At 35.2% G+C, this 13,394-nt stretch overlaps 1 protein-coding gene across 1 annotated transcript in view; it reads left to right on the top strand.

Moving 5' to 3' along the window:
- Nucleotides 1-13,394, top strand: part of LOC136036182 (uncharacterized) — a 37,838-nt gene that overhangs the window by 20,302 nt on the left and 4,142 nt on the right. The window contains exons 4-5 of the mRNA XM_065718259.1: nucleotides 1,943-2,094; nucleotides 8,975-9,689. Of these exons, the coding sequence (XP_065574331.1) occupies nucleotides 1,943-2,094; nucleotides 8,975-9,689 (867 nt within the window). The remainder of the gene's footprint in view (nucleotides 1-1,942; nucleotides 2,095-8,974; nucleotides 9,690-13,394) is intronic.

Genomic DNA, 13,394 nt, shown 5'->3' with positions numbered 1-13,394 from the left:
CGTCAATACCTCTAAAAAAACTTTAACGTAAAGAGCGAGATATTGACGAGGGGTTGAGCCCCCTCATATACGTAATAATTTCTGTCCGTTGTAAGTTTTTATGTTGTTCCTCACTTTCAGTTGAGAAAAATTGTTTTTTTTTTTTTGTTTTTTTTTCTGATCGTTTTTTAAATAATACTGGGAAATCCGGCGCCTCTTTCATGGAAATATTCTCTTCCAAGATGGAAAGATCCTCCAATGTGACCCCCTCCCCTCGTCTGACTCAGCAGAAAATTTCCCCCGGAAAACGTCTGTATGCTTCCCAATGACCACTATATGTAAATAATGGGTAAAGTTCATAACTTGCAGCGCTTCCCCCGAGGACTCTGGGGGATTAAGTCATCCTCAAAGACATAGTTATTGGTTTTTTCTTTGACTATACTGAACAAAATGGCTCTCTCAAAATTTTGGTCTGCTTGACTTTGGGGAAAAATAAGCGTGGGAGGGGTCCTAGTTACCTTTCAATTCCTTGATCACTTAAAAAGGGGCACTAGAACTTTCAATTTCCGTTTGAATGAGCCCTCTTGCGATATTCTAGCACCGCTGGGTCGATACGTCCCTGGGAAAAAAAAACACGCATCCGTGATCTTTTTTCTGGCAAAAAATACAAAATTTCACATTTTTGCAGATAGGAGCTTGAAACTTCTACAATAAGGCTCTATAACACGCTGAATCTGATGGTGTGATTCTATTGCTTTTAGGGGGTGTTTCCCCTTTTTTCGAAAATAAGGCAAATTTTTCTCTGGTTCGTAAGTTCTGAAGGGTAAGACTTGATGAAACTTGTATATTTGAAATCAGCATAAAAATTTGATTCTTTTGATGTATCTATAGGTATATAAATTCCGTTTTTTTTTTTAGTTTCTGTTACTATTGAACCGGTTCGCTCATTACTTACAGTTCGTTACCACGAACGTTTGATCGTTACCACGAACTTTCTGATTTACGCTGGACAGAAAATGTGTATTAGCCTATTTATTTTAAGTTCAGCTTGATTCCACGGTAGTATAGATTCATGACTTTATCTCCTATTCACGTACCCTAAAACTGTAAATTTACTGTTGTGGAAGTGTTTGCTTTTGTTATGAGATGCTTTTTGCGAGTCCGTTCCCATTACAATATTTAAAGTATTTATAAATAAAATAATAAATAATAAAGTATTTATAAATAGCCTTTAGCTCAGAGATTGCATAACGTAATTTTATGTACTACATACCAAATGAACCATGTTATATAGTTATTCTCAGCATTTTCTGGAAATTATTGTTTTTGTCAAATCTTGAAGAAAACCTGTTCCCGCAAAAGCTTTAAAACTTCATTTTTGTGTTCCAGAAAATTTATTAAAATGCTAGATAGGCCCTTTGCTACACAATAATAGTATCTTATGTTTTATCTATTCCATGTCTTTTGTCTCTGTCCGGACTTCCGGGTACTTATGTCCGGGTACTTATGTTCTATATACCAGATGAGGCATGTTATACAGTTATTCTCAGCATTTTCTGTAAATTATTTTTCTGTCGAGTCTTGAAGAAAACCTGTTCCCATAAAGCTTCAAAACTTCATTTTCGTGCCCCAGAAAATCTATTAAAATGTTAGATAGGCCCTTTGCTACACAATAATAGTATCTTATGTTTTATCTATTCCATGTCTTTTGTCTCTGTCCGGACTTCCGGGTACTTATGTCCGGGTACTTATGTTCTATATACCAGATGAGGCATGTTATATAGTTATTCTCAGCATTTTCTGTAAATTATTTTTCTGTCGAGTCTTGAAGAAAACCTGTTCCCATAAAGCTTTAAAACTTCATTTTCGTGCCCCAGAAAATCTATTAAAATGTTAGATAGGCCCTTTGCTACACAATAATAGTATCTTGTGTTTTATCTATATCTTTTGTATCTCTTTTCAGATTTTGTTGATCTCTCGGATGGTAAATACTATGTTGGTGTTAGTGCTACTGTCCGGGTAGAATTGAAGGATGGTGTGTACCATGAAGATGTAGGCTATGGTGTTTGTGAAGGAATGAAATCCAAAGCCTTGTCTCTTGAGAAAGCAAGAAAGGTTGGTCCTGTTTCTTAATGCATTCTTAATGCATTGATTGGAATTTTTTTATATTTCTGGAGTAGGATTTCAAATTCTTTGGAAGTATATATTTTACAAGTGAGCTAAGTAAATATTTCATGGAAGTATTTCAGCACTAGATCTGTGGACATTTTTTTAAAGATTTTGAGATTTTAATTATGGCTAAAGAAAATATGACTTTTTGCATACATTGTATTGTTTGTTTGTCATATTACGGCTAAAGAAAATATGATTTTTTACATACATTGTATTTTAATACACTGTTTGCTACTGTGCGGGTATAATTAAAGGATTGTATATACCACGAAAATACAAAGGAATAATACAATGGTAGTATAATTAAAGGAGGGAATATACCACGAAAATACGAACGAATGATACAAAGGTAGTGTAATTAAATGAGGATATATACCAAGAAAATACAAAGGTAAATACAAAAGTAGGGCCTTTGTAAATGAATGAAATCCAAAGCTTTGTTTCTTGAGGAAGCGAAAACGGTTGGTCTTGTACAATTATTTATGATGGCAATATTTATATTGTTTTTTTTTTGGAAATTCTTTTATATTTTTGGGACAGGATTTCAGATGCAAATATTTCTAAGCAAATATTTAAGCAGTAATATTTTAGCAAATGATCTAAGCAAATATTTTGTGGAACAGTTTCAGCATCTATCAGAACTTTTTTCAAGGCTTTTGGTACATCATGATTTAACAGAATACGACTATTTTATATACATTGTATCTTGGTATAAGATAGTGTATTTTAAAAAATCTAGGGGTGGAGTAATTTTTTCAATGAAAATACGAAAATAAGGTATTTTTCAATGATAAAAAAAAAACATACAAAAACAAACATTTTGAAATTTTAGGGCTGAAAATGAGGTATTTTTACTCTTTGTTACATTGTTTAAATATTAGGGATTTTAACATCTTTTTTTAACTAATTTAATGAACCGGGTAATGTTTGAATATATTTTGAAACCTTGCCAATTGAGACTTTAATAGCATGAATTTCTTGATCTGTCAAAATTTTTCCAATTCCCTGGATTTTTTCCCGGTGAATACCGACCGGTGAATACCGAATTAATGTTTAAAGAAGACATCAACAAAACTTGGATTCTCCCTTGCTATTTTTGGCCCATCTCCCTGTAAATGTTGTACCTTTTGGCCTTCTGAGGGGGAGGGGTATTGTTTGCCCTTATAACCAATTCCTGTATCCATTCCTGTTTACGACATTGACTATTGAAGTAACTTTGAAACTTGAGCTTTTAATAGCTGAAATTTAAATTCTGATGTTAATGGATACATTAAAAGCTGTCTTGATTGACAGATAAAATATTGTAACCATTCACTGAAGATAATTAAATCCGAGTAAATAAAGTAATACTGCTTGGCTGTAGAAATACTAGAGATAATGCTGATTAGAAAGTAGTATCGCTTTTTACCAAGGTCAAATCTACTGGAAATACTAAAAAACCGACACTGAAGAACACTGAGTAAAGAAGAAAACGCCCCAGATTATTTTAGATGTAATTCCCCCCCCCCCCCTCGGCCTCTTCCTTCATGCCCTCGCACGTCAGTAAAAACTACGGGGAACACACTCCCTTCCGATCTTACAAGCAAATAAATTATGGCAAATTAAGAAATGAGTAAATTTTTACGGTGGTGAAATGGGAACAGCAAACACAATCTTCTAGGCACTTCAGTTTTACACCCCAAAATTGTCATCATTGGCCACAATGTCAAAACCTTTAGAAAATTTAGATGCATCTACATCAATGCCATACAATTTTAATTAGAATTTTGATAGTTTAAGAGGGCTCTAGGTAAGAGAGGAATCTTTGGCGCTTTAAATTAAGCTTAATTTAAATAACTAAACTAATTAAATAGTTTTAACAACTAACAGCACTGACGTTGTGGGACTACCAAGCTGTATCAAAGTTTAGCTAAATTTTAATTTATTAGAATCTGAGCTTGAGTTTCTTGGTCTAACTTTATTGGGACGTAATCTTAAACTTTAAGGAGCTGGGGGAATTGTTTGTATTTCTTATCTTTTTATTGTTGATTGTGAAACATTTAGTCTTGAGTCAGCGTACATAATATTGTTTTTTTAGAATTTTCATAAAAATACCAGTCGGTTTTGGCAATAGTGGCTATTTTTTCTCTACCCTGGTGTAAAATAAAGGTTATAAGGAAAATTAAATCTAGTTAAAATTTTTATGTAGGCTATTATAATAAACTTCATGATTTTTTCTCGGTAACACGGGATCAAAAACGAAAAAAAAAATATGCAGAAACAGAAACAAGTCAGTCAAAACCAGGTGACCTGTTTCTGCTTTTTTTCCTGTTTTTTGGAAAAAACAGAAAATAGTCGTTGTTGTAAAAAGAGCAGCTATTTTAACAGCTGAACTATCCCAAATTCAATAATCCATCCCCTATTCAATCGACCAAATGCGCATGCGATATGACCCCGACTCAACAGGAAATTCCAAAACCTATTGGGTACAACTTAATATCGTTCTTACCACCTCAAGACGTTGAACAACAGAGTATGAAATAAAAGAAACAGACTTATCTTTCAAACAGGAAAGCACAACTGCTTCGAATAAAGTGGAAAACAAACTGTTCTAGGATTCACTACTAACTTTTTTTTTGCACTATGATCGATACATTTTTTATCCGAACAGTTTTGAGTTTCAAACTTCTTCCCAAGTAACAAGTTCAAGCTTTTAACTTCCACTTAGAAACTTTCTTGTTTCAAGAATTCTGTCAGTTGTACTCGCGCATTGCTTGCGAGCAAAGTAGCGAGCCACACTAAATACCTGCCACATTCGTGGCAGGGACCACGAGATGATCAAGAGCACCTGCTGTGAGCTTCGGGATGTGACTCTTAACTCCAAAAGTCAAACGGATTATTTAACCAAAAGAACGAAAAGTCCAGTAAGTGGCACAGCAGAAGGTCAAAAACTCTTCAAACTGGTACTATTGATCTCAATTTACAAAAAGGGCAGTAACTGTAAGCGAAATTTTTCGAAAGAACCCTCAATCGTCTCTCTACGACCATCCAGAGATCCGCTAGCGTTAAGGGGAAAAAAGAAAAAGAAGAGACGTCAGTGCTATCCATGCTAAAATACGGTCTCCTTTGGTTCTTGGGTTGGGGACTGTAAACCTCCGGTTAGGGGCTTTCGACAATGGTAATTTCAATGGTGTACTTTTTATTTCGATCCAGCGCTATTTTAGAGAGGTTTCGGCCTTTATTTTCGAAAATAATTGGAATTTGTTTAGTTCTCAATATTTGCATCGAAGTTTGACTTGGGTAATAGTTAGCATTCCTGAATCTGTATCAGTTAATTTTTTTTTGCATAGAATGATTTTATAAACACAAATGTTTATTTTGGTTAATATTGTCCGAGATTCGCTCTTTACTAGGTTACAGCTATTTCTGCATCTATGATGTCTAAAATTCGTTGAATACGAACACTGATAAATCACTAAAGCCACCTTTTGTACTGACTTGTACTATAAGCCTCTTTCCACTTCTTTACAAACTCCCCTACCTTTACTTATTTTATTCCAAGATCTAAGTTAACGGTGCTTCAAGCTTCTTGCTCTGTTCTAGATCAACTTGAAAGTAAATATTGAGTTCCAGATTCTCAATCTTCAAAGGATGTCTTGGAGTTAGACTAGAGCTTCTTGTTAGCTGACAAGGCATTATTTATAAGAGCTAGCTAATTAATAGAAAAAACAGTTAGTTACTGACTGGCCTTTTTGTCAGCGCTCCATAAGATAGACAGGAACTCTTTCCTTATGGCCTTTAAATATGTTTTCCATGTTCCGACCTGCTGTAGTATAACTGGATCCAAGCAAGCTGCGTATTGGTAAAGCTCCGATTTGAACCTAGATTATTAAAAAAGTACTTCTTCAATTGGACTAAGAGTTGATTTTTGGGACAATTTTCAAGCTGGTTCGTCTATCTTGCCTCGAAGAGGCTTGCCAGTCCCTTCACCAGCGTATGTGCTTTGCTCGATGTTGTGTAGGTAGATACGCTGGAAATATAGTTGCCTTTTCAAAACAGCACAAACAACTAGACGAGCTCTGAAGAATCAACCATTCCTGCTTGGACAGTTTCAGTTCTCTGATTTTAATGATTTTCGAACTTTAAGGTCATAAAATTTTTGACGGGCAGACTTTCTCTGTGTTTTTGACGGGGAGGAACTTGTGTACTGTGCCTGCGAACTTTCATGTCATGAGGCATATGACTACTCAGCCCTATGCTTTTGCAAAGCCCTTCAAATATGTCATATTGGAAATTGAACTTTACAGAAACTTCAGGGTTTCACCCAACTTCTGCAGCGTAGCATTTATTGACGCTGGCACTATTGTTCTATTGCTGCCTCCAGAGTCAGATGTATTTTCGGCCTACTCGTCACACGCTCTTTCTTCATCCAACTTTATCTGATCTTTGACATCGGGTAGGTCATCTTCGGCTGCATCAATTTCTTGCTCTCTAGTACTGCCTTCTTCCCTTTCATCATTACAGTCATTAGATTCACATTCAACTAGTTGTTCTTCGTCAATTTTTCTCTAGAATTTGAGAGCATTGGTTACACAAAGGTGAAGGTAATGATGAGACCATGACGACCATTCCATCCCCCAAGGTAACGGGATTTAACAACATTTAAACCAGAGTCAGATACTACACAAAATACTTTGTCTTCAATTGCATATTTTTTCAGGGCCACTCTGATAGCTGCCACTATATTTTTATATGTGTGTCTAAATTTCAAGCGCTTGAAGTGTAATATGCAACTCTGGTAGACCCATTGTCCACCTATTTTCTTGGGGTAGTGCACAGTTACTGCCAGGTAGCCTTTCGTGTATATGACCTTTCCTATATATATCTGCTTTAACTTTATGTTTCTTTTTCTTTACTTGAAAGACAGTGTCACTTGATTACATGAGCAAATGGAGGGAGCAGACCATCAGTCAAAGTTTTAAGAAGTCCGCGCATACCACCGTTGTTGAATACAGACAGAGGTATCTTGTCAAAATGTACTGCTCTGACACACTGCTTTGTCAACTTCACTTGATTTGGACGGTTGCGCAGCATCATAGAGTGAATATTTCTAGTTCCTTTCCTTGAGATATTGCCAGAACTTCTTTGGATCTTGTGCTGTTCTTCCAGTTTTTCGTTTTCAAAAAGCGAGTCTTTCTCTGTATTACAAACAGCAACTTTGGGATTCCTCGCTAAATTATTTGTTCCCCTGGGGTTGGGCAATTGAGAAATTTTCACCTTTATTTTGTGAACATTTTCAACATGATTGGCGAAATTTGTTGTTTTTCCGAGTGATTGATGCATGAGCAGGTACAAATAGGAAATAGAAGATCGATTTTTGGAATGACTTTTGTATTCTCAAGGCTTGTAGAAAACATTCAAAAAAGTGTGTTAAAATCGAAAAAAAAAATGCCTAAATAAATCATCTTTGATCTTCTTGTAGTACCTGCTCATGCATCAATCAATTAGAATAATACATATTTTTGGAGGAGAGTGGTCGGGCAGCAACTGCCATAATTACAAAAATAGCTCTTTCTATTAGAAATAGTTCTTTCTAATAACTCTCGTTAGCAATGACTATGTTGACAGAACTCATCAGGACTTAGAAAAACGCCCACAGCAGCATAAAGAAGACATATTTAAAGCATTAATTTCTAATAGTTCTAATAAATCCTTTAATTCTGTTTTAAGTAGCCATATTTGTGATAACCCCAGCCACGCAATACTTTTTGAAAAATTGTCTCTCATTAGTAATGAGAGAGGTGGTTCGTCAATCAATTGAACAAATGACTGAAAACAAATCTTAATATTTTTTTTAAATAGGGACTTAGGGGAATACTCATCAAATTCTTTATAAAAAAAAATTTTAAATAGAAATGATCTTTGCCATATTGTGTAGTTTTATGAATGTAGAAAGAACTATTTAAGGGAGTTTTTAGGTTTTAGGTTCAGCTCACTTCGAACCTGGGTCGACTAGGATAGCTAAACTTTTCTGATCGCCTGAGTTTATTCAAAACAATGCAAATTCAAGCTTACGCTTAACCTCTCTGCATCGTTTATTCCTTGTAATTCAATACAACACTTAACTTGTTTCTTTTATTTTTGTGTTATTCACTGCCGACCTTTGACCGACCTTTCACTGCCAGATAGCAGTGCAACAGTTCACCGACCTTTGTCAGCGAAACAATAGTGCAAACACAAGTGCTCAGTAAAATGAAAAAAACAGAAAACAGGTAAAACAAAAAATAGAAACGAAAAAAGACAGGTTAGATATAAGACAGAACAGGAGCTGGTCCGACAAAAGCAGAAAACCCGTTTCTGTTTTTGTTTTTGAAAAACAGAAACAGTCTAGACAGAAACAGAAACGGTGCTGTGGCTTACGCGGGATACCATTGTTTGTTGTTTTTTTTTGTTTGGGGGGGGATATTTCTTGGAAGAAATTTATCTGTGGGAAGTGGCAAGAGAAGCTATACTTTTTTTACCCTGATTTAAAGTGGAAGTTATGAAAAAAAGCAAAAGATTAGCAAATATTTTAGTTTGTACAGTCGACTATTTAGTTTTACTTGGTAACGCGGTACACTGTTAGGTTTATTGCTTATCTCTACTCTGAAATAATTTAGCTTTATCTTTTGTTATATTATATTATGTTATACATATTATATATATTATATATATTATAATATATATTATATTATATATATTATATTATATTATATTATATATTATATATATATTATATATATTATATTATGTTATTATATTATGTTATTATGTTATATTATACAATCTCTGGCCTCTTTTGCAGGAAGCGGCTACAGATGGATTAAAGCGTGCCCTGAAAATGTTTGGCAATGCTATGGGAAACTGCCTTAACGATAGAAACTATTTACGATGGGTTTCAAAGAAAATGATGCCGCAAAGAGATACAGAACCTACTAACATTATGGCCGAAGTTTCAGAGGACGTCCATGAAGCTAGATATTCAAGTATTGATAAAAGATTCGAGTTTCAAGCCAAACTTTCAAGCTTAGAAAGCTTCCTCCCTTATAATTTTGTTTCCAATTGCAGTGGACTCTTAAATGATGAATGTGATAAACCGAAGCCAGTGAATCCTGAAATGACAAATATTACCATAAAAAAAGAACTGAACGGTTTACAGGAAAAAGTGAAAAATGGGTCTATGCTGCGGCCAAGTTTTTCAGAATCCACCATATCTGGAATGAACAGCAGAGCTTCAACGAGTCGAAGAAGTGATTCTCTTGCTGTCCCGCCTGTAGTGACATCTACTGTCCCGCCTGTTGTGGCATCTAATTCTAAAGAATCAAAGTCTTGTGAAAAATTTACTGAACCTGAAAAGGAATGTAATTTGAATTCCAAAGGGAGCGCTAGTATGAGTGAAGAAGATCGTATTAAACTTGAGAGGAAACGGAAGCAACAAGAACAAAGAGAAAAGTTTTTGGAGAGACTAAAAAAACCTAAAACTGACAGTGGAAATAATGATAAAGTCCTTGAACCTGAAGGTATATTATTTTTGTTCTGAAATAGGTTTCAATTATTTGTTAACTAATTTTAAGCAGTACTTCAGTTTCATTTCAGTTTCAAATTTAGCTCTAGATACGCCCCTGTCTGTATCTTTCAAAGGATGGCACACATCTGCGGTAGGTATTCTAGGGTGAATTTTAGGGTAATCGATAGTGTAGTAGTAGTAGTAAGTAAGACGGTACTAGACCCTTAAGGTCAAAACCGGCGGTGCTGATCTCCGTTTCATGGCCCTTCAGCCAGGAAGTGCAATAGGGGGTTGGGGGCTAACCATCCTGTGCTTTCGCACACCCTGGGGGCCAACCGAGTGCTGATTCGGTAAATCATAAAAAAGTTTGGTAAAGATTACCCTTCAATTTTTTTTAGGGATCATACAAAAAGCGTTATTCTAAGTTCGGGGGTGGGATTCGATGTTTTTAGATGAAAATGCCAAAAAAAAAACATTGTTTATTAATTTTCTATTTCAAGGACGCGGGTTCGAATCCCAGTGTACCCAATTGTTCAGTTTGGGACGGGAGTCAGTGGCGTGACTCTGTAAGCTTAGCCAGAGTCGACCCAGCTTTAAATGGGTACCTGGAGAAATCTGGGGAAGGTAAACAGGAAGGGTGTGCGAAAGCACAGGATGGTTGGCCCCCAACCCCCCATTGCACTTCCTGGCTGAAGGGCCAAGAAACGGAGATCAGCACCGCCGGTAGGGACTGTAAAGTCTAATGCTGTATCCTTTACCTTTTTTTTTTTTTTTTACCTTCTGGAGTAGGGAATTGTCCCATTTCCTACACTAAATTGTTGCTCCTGCTCTTTTGTTTACACAATTAAGTTCCAATTAAGTTGTTTGTTTACATAATTTGATGCTTATGGTCGTCAAAAACTGGTAGTTTACTGGTTTAGATGAGATAACAGGTATTCAAAGCCTAAATATGGCCGTATTGGCAGAAATAGCATAATCAAATTGAATAAGAAACTTCGACTTAATATAATATTTATAACAGCGTGAAAAAAAATACAAGATGACAAAAAGAAGGAAAGAAAGGAAGAAAAAAATACAAAGATTACTTTGAGTCAAGCATATCTTGTGGAAGTAAAACACCCGAAACAGAATAAATGTATCGAATAAGTTGAGAAATTCTTTTTGATTTGCTAGTGTGTAAAGGTAAAATATAGGCAATCTCTAAAATAACATGCTTGTAAAAGAGCATATTTGTGCATGCATTCGATCCACTTTCGTTCAGGTTCGCTGAAAGCCGTGACCTGGTCTTGAGACCAATATTTGTTTGTGCCTTCCGCTGAAATCTAAGAAACATTTTTCAAAGTATAAAAATACAATTTCTTCTGAGATCAGGAAGTTTTGCAAAACTTTATAAGCCAAATGAAGACAGTAAGTCATAAAACAGGTTCTTTTGATTTTTGTGTGTTTAAAATCAAACCGTTTTGATTTTGTGTACGTTTTTTTTTTCAATTATTCTGCAGTCTACCATTTTTCTTTAGTTTCAATCTATTGGTTCTATAAATAAGCTCAGAGACGGAACAGACCAAGTAATAAAACAACAAAAAAAAGGAAACAAAATCACTCAAAAAATTAGCTGGAAATTTCCACAACTTTCTAAATTTGTGGAAATGTCAAAAGACTTTCGATTTGCGAAAGCCATCTTTAGGGTAAAAATAAGTTTAAGAAAAACGACAGAGAAACTAGAACAAGAAAAACTGCGAGAAGTAGTGGCATCAAAAAGAAAAGTAATTCAAAAAATGAAAACATTGTATGGATAAAATTAAATTAAAATCAAACAAAAAAATCAATAAACTAAAAATAGCTCAGAAATTGAAATAGTCTATGCCTTTAAACCACTTAGAAAAGTGGCCTGAAGCTACACCATGGGGATTGTTGTGTTACAAAATAGTGTCCTAAAAATTAAGGGAAAACACTTTCTTACATTGCAAAAGTGTATTTTTGCTTTATTAACAAAGAAGACCTTAAAAATGGTTTAATTGTTATTTTTTAACCAACTATTTATGTAATTTTTTGTTTTCAAACTCATACAACAGCAATTAAAAACCCCCCTCTGTTTGATTTACATTCAGTTTCTTTGCTTTCTTTGCTTATTTATGTTTTGTCTATTGAAAACAACTGTTATCATGTTTTATATTCAATAAGATAAAAATAGAAGGAAAGAAAAAAGATAAACCACAAACATTATAACTTAGAGCAGGAAAGGGAAAAAGGAGGCTACCCCAGCATAGCCAATTCCTAACAAAAAACCAAAAAAAAAAATATAAAATAAAATCAATTAAAAGAAAACTATTGAATCAAAATAAATTTAAGTTTTTTTGTTTTCTAGTAATATTTTTTATATGAAAATAGCTTCTAATACCTTACTAGTTTTGTGACTATTGCGAAATTTCAGACGTTGCCGCTAGGCTTGTTAAATGTTATTATTTTTCACGATTTTCCTTTGAGTTCATTGTTCACTTCTTAAAGACGTCGCCCTCCCATCCCTACGCCTTCGTCTAAGTTGGGTGTAGATGCAATTCCTATCGTCCCAAATGAAATTCATAAAATTCAATTAAGAAGGTTGTTATTTCGTTACGCCATATATTTTATTCCCTGTTGCTGCATTGATTGGTAATATCAACGAATACAATCTGTTTGATACATCCTCGAGTATTGCAGAGAATGTGTTTGGTGATCAGTCTACACAAGAGGGATCAAGCTGTGAATTATTGTGAAATATTGAGGGATGTTTTTTCAATTCTGCAGTAAGACTCGAGTATTGCAGAAAATGCATTTGGTGGCCCATGTGTAAAAGGGGGGTGAAGTAGTGGAATATTGTGAAATACTGAGGGATGTTTGCTTAATCTACAGTAAGACTCGAGTATTTTAGAGAATACATTTGGTGGCCAATCTGTATGAAAGGGGTGAAGTAGTGAAATGTAGTGAAATACTGAGGGATGTTTGCTTAATTCTGCAGTAAGACTCGAGTATTGCAGAGAGTGCATTTGGTGGCCCATCTGCATAAGAGGGGGGAAGTTATGAAATACTGAGGGATGTTTGCTTAATTCTGCAGTATGACTCGAGTATTTTAGAGAATGCATTAGGTGGTCAATCTGTATAAGAGGGGTGAAGTAGTGAAATATAGTGAAATACTGAGGGATGTTCGCTTAATTCTGCAGTAAGACTCGAGTATTGCAGAGAATGCATTTGGTGGCCAATCTGCATAAGAGGGGGGAAGTTGTGAAATACTGAGGGATGTTTGCTTAATTCTGCAGTAAGACTCGAGTATTTTAGAGAATGCATTAGGTGGTCAATCTGTATAAGAGGGGTGAAGTAGTGAAATATAGTGAAATACTGAGGGATGTTCGCTTAATTCTGCAGTAAGACTCGAGTATTGCAGAGAATGCATTTGGTGGCCCATCTGCATAAGAGGGGGGAAGTTGTGAAATACTGAGGGATGTTTGCTTAATTCTGCAGTAAGACTCGAGTATTTTAGAGAATGCATTAGGTGGCCAATCTGTATAAGAGGGGTGAAGTAGTGAAATACTGAGGGATGTTTGCTTAATTCTGCAGTAAGACTCGAGTATTGCAGAGAATGCATTTGGTGGTCCATCTGCATAAGAGGGAGGAAGTTGTGAAATACTGAGGGATGTTTGCTTAATTCTGCAGTAAGACTCGAGTATTTTAGAGAATGCATTAG

This window comes from Artemia franciscana, chromosome 2 (assembly GCF_032884065.1).
Source record: "Artemia franciscana chromosome 2, ASM3288406v1, whole genome shotgun sequence".
Classification (NCBI taxonomy): domain Eukaryota; kingdom Metazoa; phylum Arthropoda; class Branchiopoda; order Anostraca; family Artemiidae; genus Artemia; species Artemia franciscana.
The sequence above is the reverse complement of the archived record's forward strand: the minus strand, read 5'-3'. Positions and strand labels throughout refer to the sequence as shown.